General features: G+C 42.4%; 1 protein-coding gene across 5 annotated transcripts in view; it reads right to left on the minus strand.

The window, feature by feature from the left end:
- Window positions 1-5,941: 5,941 nt before the first annotated feature.
- The window catches only part of LOC101797576 (monocarboxylate transporter 2), a 38,816-nt gene continuing 26,427 nt past the window's right edge, over window positions 5,942-18,330 (minus strand). For all 5 annotated transcript variants that reach the window (XM_072044242.1, XM_072044244.1, XM_072044243.1 and 2 more), the window contains 3 exons: window positions 16,255-16,398; window positions 10,589-11,452; window positions 5,942-8,395 (listed from right to left, as the gene is read on the minus strand). In XM_072044242.1, the coding sequence (XP_071900343.1) occupies window positions 8,109-8,395; window positions 10,589-11,452; window positions 16,255-16,398 (1,295 nt within the window). In that variant the 3' untranslated portion in view covers window positions 5,942-8,108. The remainder of the gene's footprint in view (window positions 8,396-10,588; window positions 11,453-16,254; window positions 16,399-18,330) is intronic.

Raw genomic sequence — 18,330 nt, forward strand, 5'->3', positions numbered from 1 at the left:
CATCAGCAGGAAGAACGTAGAAAATTAATTATAGATGTATGTTAAATTACTTTCATTACTACCCTCAGTTCTGGGAGGGAATCATGAGAGCAGGATGACTGATGAAATAGTGTTTTTACATATTCCCCTGGTAATGGGTATTTTTACTTGACTGCCAGTGTTGTTTCTCTGTTCAGAGAAGCTGGAAATACACATATAAGAAAATAGAGGTTCAGTCTAAAATTAACCTCTAAATATTGCCAGACAAGTGTGGCTAAGGCAGACTCCCTGGAAAACAAGCTGTCTATTCAGGTTCTTCTATGGACATCCCTCAGTGATGTACAGAGGACAGCTGAGGGAGGATTCATCTTCCCTACTGTAAGGCACATCCAAATACAAGGGAGAAAGAGCCACGTGCATTTGGGATGTTCTTCCTACACGCCAAAGACATAACAGCCAAAACAAAAGTCAATATGTGTGGAAAGTTATTTTCCATATTCACCTTATAACAACCTTGGTGCAGGGTATTTTCCAGGGATTAATGACCAGACCAGTTTAATGGCTCTCTGCTGAACTTCAGGCTATCAACTTTTCACAGCCTATCATTAATCCCTGGAAAATATCTAGGTTCATGATAGATACGGGTGAAAAATAATACACTGTATGAAGGTAGGTATATTGCTAGTGTTTCATCATGTGCTGGCTCTAACTACTAACTTTAGCTACACTTCAGAATATAAGTAAATTAACTACAACTTAGTTACACTGTAATTACTAAGCTGCTTCTCTGCAAGTCTATTTATACAGTGTGTAATTACTATCTCCTCTAGCTGAAAGCTGAGATGGTATAATTATCCTTGGGCTTTTATACTGTAGTGTACACAATACTGTATTTTAAAGTATATCTTTAACAGGTAAGTCAGAGGACAAACATCTACTGTGTAAATTTGTTCAATATATTTCTAGGCATCGCACACATAATCTTTTTCGTTAGAAATAAATAAATAAATAATAAAAAATAAAGCCCAAACAGTAGTGCTGTTTTCCAAAATGCTGAGGTCCGTGAGAGAAGGACACCAGCCTTCTGGATGTCTGTGATTTTCTAAGCCCTGCCATTGGCAGAAGTCTCCAAATGAAGGCTTTTCTCCAGAGAAGTGGTGTTTCCTCCTCGTGGACCTCTGTGTAAGTACCATAACACAGATGATGTTTGCACTCCTTGTAGGAGAAGCCCCATATGGCTGTAGCCCACCCTCCGAGCAACAGGGAGGCTTTGCATCTGGTCTTAGTTAATCAGAACAGTCTTCTTTATTAAATTACTGGATGAGATATGAGGACTCATTCATCTTTCCCACATCAACCCACTAGCGCTTTTGTCAGACAGACTCCTGACAGACTTTCTGGAGGACAACACCTCGTGCAGGAATATTTGTGCTCAGAATACTTTCAAGGCCTTACCTTGTGGATTTTTCCTCCGGTCTGTTTGAGAGAGGCTGGGATGTGGGTGCACACCATCTACATGCAAGATAGGGACTCTCTTGGAAGTCTGAAGCACATCAGAGATTCCCTTCCTCATGCTGCCTCTGCAGGAGCAGGCCAGGCCTGCTGTGGTTTCCATTAGATTTGTACAAATGCCAAAAAAAAAAAAAAAAAAAAAAAAAAAGGACAAAACAAAAACAACAGTAGTCAGCTGGGAAGATAATTAGGCTTGGCAAGTTTGCTCAACAAGCACTTACTATATGTAGTAGTAATGGGCGATACAGTCTGTGGTTGTTTCACTTAATAATGCATGGATCCTCCTGGATATCCTCAGGATCTCTGTCTGGAGCTGTGTTTGTGATCAGATGGCATAACTAATGGCCAGGGCTGATTACATGCTGATTAAAAATTACTTAAGGATCTCATCTGTCCATGAAGGGAATGTCAAGGTCTGCGGTACGAGGGAAGTGCTTGTCCCTATTTATTTAATTGCAGCTGTATTAGTGCCTCTGCTGCTAGCAGCAGGCACTGATCGACTCTGCTCTGCACATCAAAGGGAATTCAGGATGCATAAGGAAGCCGATGTGTCTGAGTTCGCTCAGAATTAGGCCTGGAAGCTGACAGCTTTGGTGAATGAATATCTTCCCCTCCTCAGAAACTGATGGGTTTGACCAGGAAGCAGAAACACATTCCCTGTTGGTGCCTATCCAGAACAGCAGTGTTCCCACAGAAGGTGTGAATTTCTTCATGCAACACATTTTGGTGGGACACCTTTACAGTGAGCAGGCAAAAGTCTAAAACATTCTGGAGAGCCTACGGAGAGCTTGTGTTTCTCTGCATTTCTCTTCCCATAGATTTAGTCTGGTGTTAAAAATGACAAATTCATGGGCTGGAAAAGTTGCTGGTAAAAAATGGCCCATCCAGTGATGACCATGGTGTGAAGGGGGGCAATACCAGCCGAGGTGCTCGTACCAGCAGGTCCATCAGCTGGTTAGTTTGAAAGTGATACAGACTTTGGCCTCTGCAGCATCTATGGGCAATTTGCACAACTGTCCTGCATTGAGGGACACCCTCATCCTTTCTAGAGATGCTTCTTAGCTGCTCTTGTAGCAGTAGCCCTATTTCTACCCTCCTTAAATCTGCTTGGCATGTGTTCCTTATTAAGTAAGAAGTAAAACAGAGCCACGTTCACCAAGAGGCTTTAAATTATATCCTGGCCTGCTGGGACCTCCCCTAACCTTTCCCACAGCATTGGCTGGGACACACTAATTCGGCTAAATGCAAGCTTCTGGTGTGATTTTAATAAGCCTTAAAGGACCCTTTGCTTCCAAAAGACAGCAGAGCCGAGGCAGCTGGGACAGCCAGCTGCTGCAGCCACTTATGGCCAAATATCTTTCACTTGTTTTAAGACAAGTCAAAATGTAAAAGCATCTTTTGAACACGGGAGGGGACACAGTTATATTTAGAGGGCATAGCCACAAGTGTCTGTGCTGGAGTCTCCATGAGTCCCCCCTCCCTGAAGCAGGAGGTACGGTGCTGCCCCTCCAAAGCCTTCCCTGGCTGGCTTGTGCTGTAACAAGTGTCTTAGGCTATCCAGCAAAATTTTATCTTGATTTCTGACAAAATGATGATCTACAACTTTCAATTGACTTTGTAGAGTTTCAGAAATGTTGAAATAGGGGAAAACAAGCTTCTAAAAAGTATAGAAACAGTGCACCGTGACAGCCAAATTCAGCGTGAAGCTAGTGTGCCTGAGCAAGGTAGTTTGTAACAGATAAAGGAGAGCACTTAGAGGAAGTGTTTTCAGTCCAAATTCATTAGTAATGCTGAAGTTGAAGAGATGTAGAGTATGTTTCAGAAAGGAGTAACATATAAATAAGTAAATGCAAATTTTTAAAGTTGATTTTTCATGTGTCTGTTTTGACTTCATTTTTGGAAAGAGGGGGTACATAATTTTCCTTTGCATAAATGTCCTCTCATTTAGCTTAATGGGCAGGCTAAAATACATGTCTATGGCTGTAGCATTAAAGATACATGGGTATCTGAAGCCATGCAGGATTGTGCTTGTCTAAGCATATACATGTAGACTTATGCATGTTTTGCAGACAAACCAAGGTTGTGGACACAGATCTCATAGCAGGGTCAAATTTTGGTGGGTGCCTGGTGCTGCAGGACAATGGATTGTACATTTTTTCCAAAAGAAATTACATCATGCCGTTACCTGTGATAGCAGGTCCTTGACCTTGGTGACAAAGAAGATCCCACTTTCCTATAGACATTCATTTTTTTGGTGTCAGAATTTAAATGATCCTCTCCCCAAACACAAACAAAAGCACGGCGATACTTCAGTAAGTGCCAAAGCAGACAGCAGATTGACTCTTTGTTTCTGAGCTGTATTGCTGCTATGGGAAGCTCGGCTGACAGTTATGAATGTCAGTCATCAAAACACTCTCACACGGTTCTGATAAGTCTAAATAATACTGTTTTATAGTCAATGTCACTATCACCGTGGAGGGCATGAAAGTTGTCTTTTAAATTCATTCCTCAATGTAATCTGAATGCACCTGTATTGTCTACCAGGCATTTTCTGAACAGAGCCAAATAAATTTGGTGTCAGCTGCCACGGGAACTGTCCTGAATAATCTCATGCTGTCTAACATGATTACATATTTCAAACACATATATATGGTAGCTGGTCTGGAGATTTGGGGGAGGTAAGGGGGGGTGCTAAACTGACACTTCATTTTTTATCTTTCTTTGCTTGTTTGCTTGTTATTAACATCAATACTATCAAGCTACCTCAACTCTGCTGTGTTTCCAGATCTCTCTGGCCTCCTCATGTGTTTTGTACTTTCTGGTCATGGTTCACTATTTTCATTCAGTGGAGGACACTTTTATTTTGCTTTCTCATTGCACATGTTGACAATGAACATCCTTCCCCTTCATGCTCGTGAGCTCTGCTGTGTGATGAACGAGAAGAACTGCCCAGAGTGGCATAAACACACACTGGTGGTGGTTAGAAGACTGAAAACTGCACCTTCCTGAGCTCTCTTAACAAGAAAGCCTGGTTTTACGCTCCATTATTTAAGTGCTGGATATGAGTATCTTCTTGGATATCACCCCACTGAAGATTTTCATTAGCGATATAAAATAAAACTCTCAGTCACTCTGCATTGCTCCTTTCCCAGAACACAACAACACTGTGTGTGGCAGAGTCTGGCACAATGTGTAATGAAATGTCACCTTCTAGTACCGTGGCACTGGTCCACCATGAAGCACAGTCACTGCTTTATCGTCCTTTTAAAAAGGGAGGTAGAAAGGAGAACATCTTCTGCCTCTGTAAATGTTGACATATTGATTTCCAGCTCCATGGCTTTAGATTTGGAATGCCAAATACGGGGAAGGGAAAAAGTGAGGGGAGCTATAAATGAGAAATGAGTATGTCATGCAAGTAGACACCCAAACTGTGGCACTTGTCACATACCCCCATTAACACCACTCGTGCTTCACCAGCAGGATGAGGCTGTGGTGGGCGCCGTGTTTCTGCTTGGTCTGTTGGCTTCTTTTGTGGTTGTTGGGAGTGATGGTTCAGCATCAAAAACAGGCTCTTGCAGAGTTCAGGCAACCCTGGGAACAATTTCTAATCACTTCCAATAAGGTCACAAGTTAATGAAATGTAAAAGATGTCTAACAATTGCACTCCAATGAAAGTGTTAGCAACCAGCCTTGCACGGCTGATATCCCCACTGTGCCCCAAGTTGCCCCAAGTGCCCAGTACATATGTTCATGGTACAACACTCACACCTCTTGACTTGCCTACATGGATGCTTTCCAGTCTTAACCATACATGTAGGTACACAATGTTGTGTCCAATTTACAACTCAAATCACTAAATTAGATGCAAAGGCAGCGTCTGCTCCTTCACAAGATCTTTCTCTAATGGATACTTTATATTGCAACAGTCATTTTTAATAACTGAAAATGTTCTTAGCAAAGTTTGAGATTTTTCCAAGCCTGGATTATAGCTTGAGCCTGCAAGGTATTGAATTCATGGGATTTGATTCAGCAAAGCATTTCTGGAGCTACTCATATGCTTAAAAGTGCACAGTTATTTGGCATCGTTGCACCAATCAGGGAGATGTGATCTGAAGTTTGACCCCACAGTGGGGACAGGAGGCAGGATGACAGGGAAAAGGCAGGCCACCCACCCTGAAAAACAGTCTTAATGTCAAAAATTGTTTTACAATAATCTGGCTTCCTATGTGATAGAAATAGTACCGTAGCCTTAAAGGCAGTACCTGTTTCTATGGCAAAAGGCTTGAGTGGGTTCCGGGTTCCTGGTGGTAGTCCTGGAATAAGGGGCTATGATCAAGAATCCTATTACCATGTACATGGAGCCAGGAGTAGAAACCCTGTAAGGTTAAATTCCTTACCAAATTAAAAGGCAGCTTTACCCTACAGTTCACAATGCACAAACGTCAATTCATTTCATTTTTTAGAAGAGTTTTATTAAGTGTATTAAAGATTCCAGAAAGTGCATTAGAAAATGTTCAGGACCTCTTATCAACGCCTTTCTTACTGAGCAATCAGAGATATATTTGACAGAAATAAGGAATATTAAAAACACGGCAACATAATGCTAAATATATTGTGAAGATTTTGGTTGTTGTTTTTTTTTTTTAGAAAAATACAGGATACAACATAAGGTTACTGATGTCAATAGCTAGAGACCATTATCCTCTACGGGAAAAAAAAAAGACTTCACTAGAAAAGTTTTGTACAAAAAGACATAAGTGATTTACCTTTTAGAGTACAGTGTATGTGTGGAAGGATTTTTACAAGTCATTCTTCATAGCATGTATGTAAATTTTAATTAAATACAGTTCTTAGGTGACAAAGACATGAAAAAAAGACTTTATCATCTAATCACATATGGATGCCACTGAAGAAAAGAAAGGGGATAAGTGGTCTATGGACAGTTTTGACAGATTTGGGTCAGTTGCCTCAAAAATCCTTGTTTTTACCTCATCATTTGGAGCTAAATCCACAAAAGGCGGATTATTCGTCTACATGATACCATGCTCAGCACCCATGGCTCTCAGGCAATGGCTGCTTATTATAAAATACATTGGTGCTTGCTGGCTGAGCCCAGATCTTCCCTGATCAACATTTAGCACAACTGCTCCAGCTCTGTGTCGTTGACCCGAGGAAACTTCATTTCATGCAGCAGGATGGCACGAGGCCACCAGGCACGGCAGCACCAGCACTGGGTGGTGACTTGCTGGGCCCAAACAAGGAGGAGACAGCTGTGTTTGGATTCCTCCCAGGATGGATGCAACAAAACTAGGAAAAAGAGTCGCACAAGGTTGCGGCACTAAGACTGTTTTAAATCACTAAGCCTGAGTAGTACAACACACCAAGTAGGCAGGCTGCACTGCAGAGAGGGCTGTGGTTTAATGCACACCTCTCCGTGGTGCGTGCTATTTTCTAGCAGTGGGATGCCTGTGCCCAGCTGGCAGGCTTTCAGCTCCCCTCCTCAGCTGACGATATCTTTCCTCTCATAGGTGGCTGAGGCTCCCAGCTCAGGGCAGTGGATCCCATTGCAGCTGTAGAGTGTCTAAGCTTTATTCACGGATGCAGTGATGACCGTAGTTTCTCCACGCCTCTCGTTTCTTCGTTCTTCTTCATTTGTACAATTAATTGGCAGCAACAACACTTACTGCCTCACCAGGGTGTTGTGAAGAAAAAGCATGCTAAAAAGTGTAAGGCACTCAGATATTGGTTAATAAGGACTGTGTAACCTCCTAGAGAAAAATAAAAATAAAAATAAAGAATTTGCACAGTTTGAATACTGCTCAAAGTTCAAGCAGTTTAAGTTTCTGCCCTTTACATTGAAACAACCTGGAAGAAAGACTCCTGCAGCATGTTGGCTTTATGTTGCCCTCCTGCATAATGCCACCTCTCTCAAGGCATTTTGCTAAGTGCAGAGGTCCCTGAGAAAGTCCGTAGCCAAGCCATGAGGAGCCACCCCAAGTCAGCTCCTTCTTAGCACACTCCAGCCACAAGGACAGGCTGCCTTGCTGCCAGCACAGGCAGGTACTGCCCTCGTTCTGCTCAGGTGGCTCTAGCATGAGCATAAGGTCTATTCTGCTTTTTTCTGCTTTTTCATGAGACAGAGGTGCCAATCACAGCACAGCTGGCCATGGAAGGCAGCACCAAATCCCTGGGATAATTCTGATACTGCAGTCAAAGAGAGTCTAAGCATTTGGATTGCGTGGTGAAAAGACCCAGCCACCACAATGCTCAGTGTAAAGCCCATTCACGCTGGTGGAAGGGCTCTGCGCTGACCCTGATGGCTGTTGGTCTTTCCACTGCACAGAAGTGCAGTACTTGGAGTAGGCCTGATGATTACATTTCTATACAACCCCTCTGGGAAATGGGAAACATCTGAAGAGAAATGGTTCAGATCCTTTGGTATGTGAATGGATACTGCACTGTGTATCCCAGCTTCATTTCTAGTCTTCTCTTAAGACAAAGAAGAGGATTCACATGACAGAGCATAGGGCAAAAATTAAAAACCTAGTGTGATTTCACAGCTAGTGCCAACTTAAGCAACACAGAAGTAATTTCCTGTTCAGCCCACGAGAACAGATTTAAACTTCATTTGTGCCATTCACTTCCTTCTTTAGTCTTTCTTGTTCCTCTCTCAGAGGTTCCAGCTCAGGTCCATCCTGTACAGTATCTTTGTTCAAGTTATTTCTGCCTTCACTTTCTGTCCTTACAGATTTAGGGTCCTCTTCTTTTGCTTTTCTCTTCTCCTTGGCAAGCATGCGGTAATTATAGTAATTCATGATGAACAGGAATGTTCCTGCCAGGACCATCACAGCTCCACATTTAATGAACATATATTTATAGTCCCCAAAGGTATCAATAAGTGTTCCTGTAAAAGATACATTAAAAAAAAAAAAAAAAAAAAAAAAAAGAAAGAAAGAAAGAGAGACGATGAAGGCAAGGATACTGTGTTTTGAGTTCCTAACTATAAAGGGACACCCTCACGGCTGTAGGATAAAATAAAACATTCTCTGTACTTCTGATCTCTTCCACAAGTGCTCTGATCCTGCAAATACTTCACACATGCTCCACTTTACAGCCTGTGGGTAGTTAACATCGATGTAGGTAACACTACCCAAAATTTGTACAGTAAAATGGAAAGGGACAGAGAATCTACATTGTAAAGTGCAGGCTTTTCAGGCACATCTATTTTTTACATGCAGACTAAGTCCTCTGATCATAGAGTCCACAGACTGTCTTTCAGTTGTCTTCAGTGATCCAAGTACAAAAGGACATCCGTTCAACTCGCTAGTCCCAAGGCTGCCAACAAAAGGGGCAGCTTTCGGGAAGAGCTTTGTGAGATGGCATGTGGCCACTGGGTCTTGTCTCAGACTCCTGACAGAGACCCACCAATTTGTTCCACCACGGGTCATTCACCAGCATCAGAAGGGACCCAGCTTTTGGTCGTGGCTGCCCTTTCTGCATTTATACCTGTGGTCTGAATATGAAAGGGTACTGTGTGGAACTGGAAAACATTAGTTCCCAGGAAAGCAAAGATGATGCTGTCAGTGTCAGATAATTTCAATGCCAAGACAAATGTGACAGGTTCCTCTCAAAGGTTAATGCCCCTGCTACGGAGTAACAGAGTAATTGAAGAGAGACGACTTAATTGAAATGTCACTGTTCTCCATTATGTCAAAATGTAATGCAAATCTTGTTGGGATTATGATCCTGAGCATTAATTCCCATTTACTGGAGCACCACGGACCATTCTTAACATCCCAGATCCTAATTAAAGTAAGACCCACTCCTAACCTGGCCTTCATTGTACAGACAGTCCTCCTTGAAACTGGCCCATCATCCATTACCTCTCTGACTTTTTGGAATATGTTTTCCTCCTTAAAATGAGGGACTTTTAATTACTTCCTGACTGACTCTTAACGCTGAAAAGCTGATGATTAATTATTCCACTATTACACTAACAAGGGATTTTATAGCCACCAAATAGATTTCTTGATCACAGAAAAAAAAATAACTTTTAACTGGTTTTGGTCACTGTTTCTTCCTGAATCATTCCTACATGTCTTTGTACATCATTTTCGATGTACTGTTTTTCATGTTACTGGTGAAACATCAGCCAAATGCTAATTGCAATGTTTTTTTCCCTTTCTGCTAATCAGGATGACCTAGAGGTCTCCTGAATAGGTTTCAATGAGAGTTTTAATGAGTAGAGTATTGGAAAATTCAACAGTAGGATAGTCTCGCCTCTTTTCCTTTGAGAATAAGATAAAGTCATAAAACACACTGGGAACAATTTACTTAGTTCATTAAAGCAGAACCCTGCAGTAGGTTATTAAAATGCCAAAGAACCAATAAATTTGCTGCTTATTAAAATAGTGGGGAAAACCCTACAAAATTAATATTACTGATTATTACATAGCACTCTTTTGGCCTCATTAGCAGTCTCTGGTCATTAAGTTAATCTTCCACACAGAAAATTATATAACTCAGAAAGCGGTCATTTTTAAATTGTATCCTCTTTTGTTTGTCATTAATTAAATAATGAATCTCTTAGAAGCAAGAGGATACAGCTGCTTCTGTCACACTGCATGAGCTACATGGTAATATGAAGAACTGAATGGCTCTGCAAGATGTGTCATACAGAGTACCAGCCAGCTCTCACTCTCAAATCCAGGAAATGGGATTAAACTACCTTCTTTCTGTACCTTCTTCAAATTTATTATGATATTGTCATACTCAAAAGAATTAGCAGAACTTAACCTTATATATCCAAATGTGTACAGAACACAGAACCTAATTAAATGTTTTAGTTGTGCTGCACTCTTAAGGGTGACCAGTTTCCAAGCCTAGCTTGGAATTCAGGCGAAACACACATTGCAGGAGAGGGAACTTTATATGGACAGGACAGTACCTCTGACTGTGAGGATGTCACCTATGAAGTTATTTAATTCACAGCCAAGTCAGATTTTATAAAGACAAATATGGCATTTTCCAGATGTGGTGTGCCCTTTGTAGAAAAAGAATTGAGCACGTAGGAAGCAGAGGAAGGAAAGACACTCACCCCCTATGGGTGGTCCCAGCAATATTGTGCAACACTCTGCAATGGTGACCAAGCCAACGGCGCTGGTGAACCGGGTAGCTCCCACAAGGTCCATGAGAGTTTCAAAAAGCATGGCACAAACCATGCCAAAAGCCAAGCCAAAAAAGACAGAGTAAATGACGAGCCCCTTGTAGCCAGAAGCCAGGGGGCACAGAAGGTGGCAGGCACCGTTGAAAGCAATGGAGAAGCTGAAGAAGTATTGGATCCGTGGCCTGACCCACTTGCTGTTTGCAATGATGCCAGTGGCCGGCCTGGCAATCATATCCACGATAGCAAGGATTGAAAGGAGGAAAGCAGCTGAATATTCATCAATGCCGATGTGCTTTGCATAGGGTGCCAGAAAAACAATGGGGGCAAAAAAGCCTAGAAACATGAGCACGTTTCCAATCAGGTAAATCAAGAAACCCCTGTGCTTAAAGAGGGAAAAATCAAGGTACTTATTGATTTTTTCACAACAGTCCTTTGCTTCTTCTTCTTCTGGTTTTGTCTCCACAGGGATGTTCGTGGAACTGTTCATTTCCATGGCATCCTTAGTGACCTCTTCTTTCAGAACCTCCTTCACTTCCTCATTTGACTGGATTTTGGGTGCCCCAATGGGCCTGAAGAGAGCTCCAGCCACACAGCAGTTTAATAAAATTGCCCCGAGAATTAAAAAGCTGCCCCTCCAGCCAAAATTGTCAAAAAGGAACTGGTTGAGAGGAGCCAGGGTGCAAAGCATCACAGGGCTCCCTGCCATAGCAAGGCCGTTTGCGATGGGTCTTCTCTTTAAAAAGTATTTCCCTATGATAATCACTGATGGCTGGAGGTTGAGAGCAAGGCCAAATCCTGGAACAGAGAAAAATAGTTGAGATGCACAAAGAAAGATTTGACACCAATTTTATCCCCAGCTCATGTTTTTAGGCAAATTAATGGTGCATTGGTTCACTGGTGGCTCTTCAATATGATACTCTGGGCTCAAAGTACCACTAAATTTCCATCTGAAGAATGTGGGGAACCAGGCCCCAGAAAGATACCTTTGGTCACAGAACTATCTGCTCCGTAAACCTCCATTTTGTGCTGTAAACCTCTTGAGAGGCAAACATTATTGCAAAGAGTTTGCATTGGAACAAATTGAAACTATACTCTCAATGAATGCTGGCTGGTTTTGGTCAGACAGAGCAGCTTTGTCTCAGAGGAGAGGATGGATTTTAAAAAATGACAGCTCCTAGTTTGAGGAAGGTTGTTCTGCCTCAAATCCTTCCCATGCCCAACTGCAGCTGGCACACCCTCCCATGGGTGGTGGGCACCCAGCACTACTGCTGAGCAGATATCAACCTTCCCAGTCTGGTGCTTTGAGCAATTCAGGTCTGATGCAAAAGACTAAGAGGTCTGCAAGTACGCAGCAAAACAGCTACTAGGATGCTAATTAAACAGGACCCTAGAGTGTTTCTTTTAATTAAAATGTATTTTTATTACATTTAGATATATAAATGGTATTATAAATCCGCGCTGCTAATTCAGCTAATCAGCTTCTTTTGCAAAGGTAAAATCTGAAAGAATAGATACCAAATGCTGTGACACCATCAGCTTTCTACAGTTCTGTTTAAGAGCACTAGCATATTATAATCTTTTCAAATATTTCTCTGATTTGTAGTATTTCCTTAAAAAGTTAAATTTACAGAACTCCACCAAAATGACATTTAAAAATCATGCCACATATTTTTCACCCTATCATCTAGGAAAGAATGAGCCACATTAGAACAAAGCAGAAATGTAATCCTTGAAGTGATTATACCAGAGAACACGAATCTTGAAAATAGGGTCACGCAGATTTTTTCTTGTTCATTAGTCTATATAATTAGTTTGTTTAACTGTGCAGTACATAATTAGGCATATTGCTTTACAGAAGAGAATTTAGAAAGGTCAGGGTCCTCAAAATTAATTAAGGAACACTATCATTAGTTGCTGATAGAGTAGAATCGAACTGATGCAGCAGAATTCGACTGATGTTGGATAGTTTAAGTTTGAGTGGTTTTGCAAAATTATGATTTTTGCCAAGTCTCAGCTTCCTTTTCTTCTTTTTTAATTACTTGGAAGTTTAAAACAGTAAAAAGAAATCAAAATGGCAACACTAAAACTAGTTGTAATAGGAAACATTTTCAGCATGAGTTATTGGTTCTGAAGAGTCCATACATTTGGTAGGGCCTGTCTTTGGGAAGTACAGCCTGTTCATAACTCATAAGGGGCCATATTCATGCCTGTAAGGAGGGCCAGCCTGAGAACTATGTAGGCAAAGCACAGTGTTGTTAGAGAATAACCCTGACAGTACTTAGAAATGGGAACTATTTTCACCCAAGACTATGCAGCACAGTGAATTAGTTTAAATAAGGAGTCTGCTTTAGCTCCTCATTTCCCAGGCTGGTAGCTGTGTGCAGGAATTGAACCATTATTTTCACAGAATCCTTTTTTGGATCTACCCCGTGTCGTGAGAAGGAAAATCAGACTGGATGCCAGCTACCTACTTAACCAATAATCAACTCAAATCTTTATTATGTGAACATTAATTTGCCAGTCAGACAAATTTAATTTAATATTACCTCATGCTCTTCCCATTAATTAAATTTGGAGAGTTTCAAATTGACTGACTGGAATTTCAATTTACTTCAAGCTTTTGGATGGCTTTAGTTGGAAATATTTATATCAATTTTATTCCTGTTTTCTGAATCTAGTAGTAGCTTTTCCATGACTGAAATTGTTACACAAATAACTACATTTTCTTACCAAGGATACAACAGAGAGGTCTATCGGTGGTGTTGCACAAACAGAAACAAGCTTGTGCTGAACAGGGCATCCTTCCCTAGATTAAATCCATCTCCCTCATATTAGAAGGAAGTAAGTCATGCTACAGGAGTGAGAAGAAGTGAGAAGAGTAGCTACTGATCTTGTTTTCCCTTTGTTAGCAAGGGAATACCCTACCAGGTATTTCAATGCTCAACTCTAAGAGCTGAGGCAAAGACTCCAGTCTCATTAGTCAATGTGCTTCACCCTAGATCCCATGTTATTTAATCGTGGCCTAATTGGTGGAGATCGAACTGAACTCTGACCGGTCATTATTGGCTTACAACTATCTTTGAAATCTGCTGCTGCTACCTCAAACATGAAGAAGATGTACTGTGCCTGAATATCTACCCTTTAAGGTATCCAGGCTGGCATCCATCCAGGGCAACAGCTTGCACACCCCATTTCTTTTTCTAGGAGCTACAGGGAAACAAATGATGAGCAAGGAAGAGAACCTGGGTTTTACAGCACATGCAGGGAAGTGCCTCATGCAGCCCACAGCTCGGTGACATCAAGGACAGAGCTGCTTCAGAGCTGCCTCCGACAGCAGAGCTCAGCCCCTGCTCTGCATACAAATGGGAAGAGACATAATCAAGAAAGCAAGCGAGATTGCCGTGTCTAATCCCTCTGCTGTAAACAGATACTTCTTGCTCTGCTCCTCTGAAGAGGTTTCTATTAATATGCCCCAGGCACAGGAGCATGGCGGGGACCTCCTCGTACCAATTCTCTTGTTTTCACCTCCATCCCAAGGCGTTACATGAACACGGTCTTTGACATCAGTCTAGGAAGGAGGCTGGAAAACTTGTGATGTTTACAGGCTGCTTTTTAGCAGCAAAAAGCCCCTGCAGAAGGCTTTCTCCTCTCTCAGCACTCCTGTCTCTGCCACATGACAAGCAGGCAGCTTCATAATTGCCCTTGAATGCTTCCATGTGAGGCCTGACCAGCAGCAGCACTTCAAGCATAATTAAAGGCATCAAGCATGTTAGCAGGATTACAAGCATCTCCCTCTCTCTGTCAAATTAATGTTCCTTCCCCAGCACACACACCATGCCTGGAAATGATGGGTTATTAGCTCAGACCTCATCCATACAGCCACTCTCGTGCAGCATGCAGGAGGGGAAGGCTTCTCCAACAAGAAATGTGCCTTGCTCTGAGAAAACGTTGCAGCATTAAAGATGAGGGGACACGAGGACAACTTTGTCCCTGTACTGTTGCTGCCATGAGGGTTATGTGTGCAACATACACAATGCCTATTAGTGACTCTCTGGAGTGGGCAGATGGGCCAGGTTTGCAAAGAGAGTCAGAGGCCAAAAAGAGCAGGATCTTCACAAATCCTATTGGGTTTGGGTGCAAAATTCCCTCCAGGAACTTTTTTAGACAACAGTACTTTAGAAAACAGAAACCAGTGCCTTCCCTCAGCATTGTTCCTTGCCTGAGCCCTTCTGCTCACAAAAAAAAAGAAAAGAAAAAAAAAAAAGTATGTTTATAGCAAAGGATTTATGGTTTCTGTGTACTAATCCAGCATTAGCCAACCTGCTAGATGTTTGTTTAGCAGAGAATGATGCAAGCCCATGCATCGATAAATTTTGAATTGGTTACCATTGGTTATTTTTATTTCTCACCGCTTCGTGTCTGGAATCTCTTTCAAGGAATCTGCAAAATTTATGCATTCAGATGCAACACAGTTTTATCTAGCTACAGTGGCTCTCCTTTGAAAGAGCAAGGTTTAAGAGAGGGAATCCTACTTGGGGATTTATTCACTACTGTGCAGATTTGATAAAGCAATATTGGTGTAGGAGAGCAAGGAGACAAACTTTCTGTCCCAATTTACCTTGATAGTGGCTGGTATTATTGATTTTAAATGTTAGGTTCACACTTTTCTTGCTCAGAAAGCAGCAATACCTAATGTAGCTGCACTGAGACAGGGAACATTCATTAAAACATACACCTTGCAACCTCAGAAGCCAATTTTGAACTCATTGTGTCATGCTTTCAGGCAGATGTCCGAGCTGCACTGGAAGAAACATTGTCTGTACCTTAGCCAAAATAATCAAAGAAAAATGCTTGCAATTAAGCATTTATACTCACACAGATGGAGAACTCCAATCTATCTACCTCTAAAAGCAATAACCCAGCACCTGCAGACTTTAAAGATGCTGGACTGAGCCCATGCCTTCTCCTGATAGAGTTTCCAACATGGAGTTTCATTTTTCACTACAGAAAATTCAAATGATAACTTCAATAAGGAAATATATATATTTTTTTCTCTATAGGGAGAATATTGCATATTTTCAACTGACTCTAAGTGGTTATTATTTTCAATTAAAGGACCTCTTTACCTCACAAGCAGGCAAATGGCAAGTAAACCAACGCAACCCCCTGAAATTTCATTTCATACATCTCACAGAGGGAAGGTAACATGTTACATAGGAACACAGGTGTCTTCTTCACAGTCACACTGGCACCTCGGAGGGCTTGCCCTGCCCACAGCAGAGTGCAGTCAGCCTGCGTTTGCTTCAGCAGGAGCCGAGGGCAGGGCTGGCCATCCTCACCATCGCCTCTGGCTGACAGCGCTCATCTGCAAGGAGCACGTCCCCTGCTGAGCCCCTGCACGCGATGTTCAGCCAGGGACACGGAGCCTAGCAGGGAACAGGCTCTTTGCTAAAGCTCATCTGGAGCAGTTAACCAGTTAGAGCCCCTGTCCTGACAGCTTCTGATCCCACCAGGTTCCCACTGCCTTTGGCTGAGGATGCCCAAGCCATCAGAAGTGAATTTCAGGTGCGAGTCCAAAGGAGATGCTTTCTTCTTACCTGTAATGAAGCCCACGCAGATGTAGAGCTGCAGGATGCTGGTGCAGAAGGCAGCTGAGACCATCCCAATGCCACACAGCAGGCCTCCAAATATCACCACGGGTCGGCTGCCATAGCGGTTTACTAAAATACTGCTGATGGGACCTGGGAAAAGCATTAGAAAGGGTCCTTGAGGTGCGTATCATCTCACAGAAGGGCATGAGTGACAGAAGGTAGGGAAAACACAGCAATATTAGTACCCTTGAGGTACTGCTGACAGCTTCTAGAGAGACTTCAGGAAGAAAATGGAAAAAAAAAAAAAGAGAGAAAGATGATCTGTGCTGTGTGGGGATGGCAGCACATCCTGTGCCACACGGTGCCTATGTAACTGGTGACAGTCCCTGTCCCCAGGACTTTAATGTTTCATCAGAGAAGGCAAACGGCAATAGCAGATCAGGTGAACCTGTGATCCCAATGCAGGAGCTTCATGGTTTATTAGGATGCTAAACCATATACATACAAAGCACTGGTTCATATTCTGAGGCTGATATCGTGAATACTGTTGCATTTTTAATGCCTCTACTTAATGCAATTCCGATACTGCTGACCAAGACTGAAACTCGAGCAGAACAACTGTTAATTAATTCTTAATAGCAGCCTATGTGGGTAGAAACAGTTTGGGATGATGGAAGAACTGGTTCAAAAGAACCGGTTTGGTCTTGCATTTATGTAAAGAGGTGGTTCAGGAAAGCGCAAAATTATGAAAGAGGGAAATGGGCAAATGGCTTAACAAAGGCTGTGGATACAGAAAGGAAGCATTTAAACCTAAGGAAGTGAAACAAGACAGCAGCTTTGGTCAGGAGAGGAAAGAAAGAAGTTTTTGTGTACATTGGTCCCAGTTAGCTGGAGGACCAGTAAAAATCAGAATCACGGAGTAACGGATGCTGGAAGCACTTTTGTGGTTCCAGATCCCACCTCCTGCTCAGAGCAGAGCCAATTTTGCAGTTAGATCAGGTTGAGAAGTTAGATGTTGGCAGAGGAAGCAAACTGAGCAGGAAAGACTGGTCTGGAAGTCAAGCTATGAGATATAAGAAAAGGTTCTGTATTAACCCAAAACCCCTGAACCAAAAATGAGATGGGGATACAGGCAGCATTTAGTGTCTTTCCATAACAGACTATTTCTGCTGCTATTCCCTATTCAGCAGTGGAGTTTCGGAGCCTACTGTGCCTGTTTGCCCTCATTCCTGCCATTATGAATAGCCCACGCTCTCCACACACAGGTTACTGGACACTGCTACTTGAGGCTTAACAGATCCTCTGAGTAGTTTGGCTGTGGGATCTGCCTCACCACAGAGCCAGTCGGTAGGATATTTACCATGGATTAAAGAAACTCAGCCTGAAATAATGCCAGAGCAGGATCCAAAAAACAGCATTCCATCAGTGTGGCTGACAGCATCCAAACAAGATTTCAGCTGTTAGGTTGTGCAAGAACACAATACAGCAGATATGACTGTTTTAATCTGGGGAACAAAGCCCAATACTACTTCTGTAACACACAAAATACTTTCCACTAGGTGTCTAAGGTCAAAACACTCGGAAATGAAAAGCCCACAAGCACAGTCTTAACAACATCCCTGAAACTGGGATATGTGAGCTGGTCCCACTGAACACACCATTCGATTACAATTTCTGTGAGTATGCAACTGTGCCGAGAGCTTTTCTCCTAATCCTGTAACTGGATTCACACGCATGCATCCTTCCACTGCATGGAGTGCTACAGAATTCAATGAGTTCTGGGGAGATTTAGATGTCAGATCAGCACAGCAGGAGAGGGACTTCCTTCTCCCTGAGCTTCCCCTGGCCAGGACCTGGACTTGGAGCATGCTGGAGATGGTCTCAGCGTGCCCTGTTATCCAAGAGATGCAGCCGGCGTTCCTCAGGAAAGGCACCACCACATTTGTCTGCAGCCTAAGGGCACACAACTCGTTTTTCAATTTTCCACATGCCCGCATTGCTCCAGAATCAATCTAATTACTCAGCTATGAAAAAGTGGTTTCAATTACCTTCCCCTGCTGGAAGGGGGCTTTCAGGATAGCC

This window comes from Anas platyrhynchos, chromosome 13, assembly GCF_047663525.1.
Source record: "Anas platyrhynchos isolate ZD024472 breed Pekin duck chromosome 13, IASCAAS_PekinDuck_T2T, whole genome shotgun sequence".
Taxonomy (NCBI): domain Eukaryota; kingdom Metazoa; phylum Chordata; class Aves; order Anseriformes; family Anatidae; genus Anas; species Anas platyrhynchos.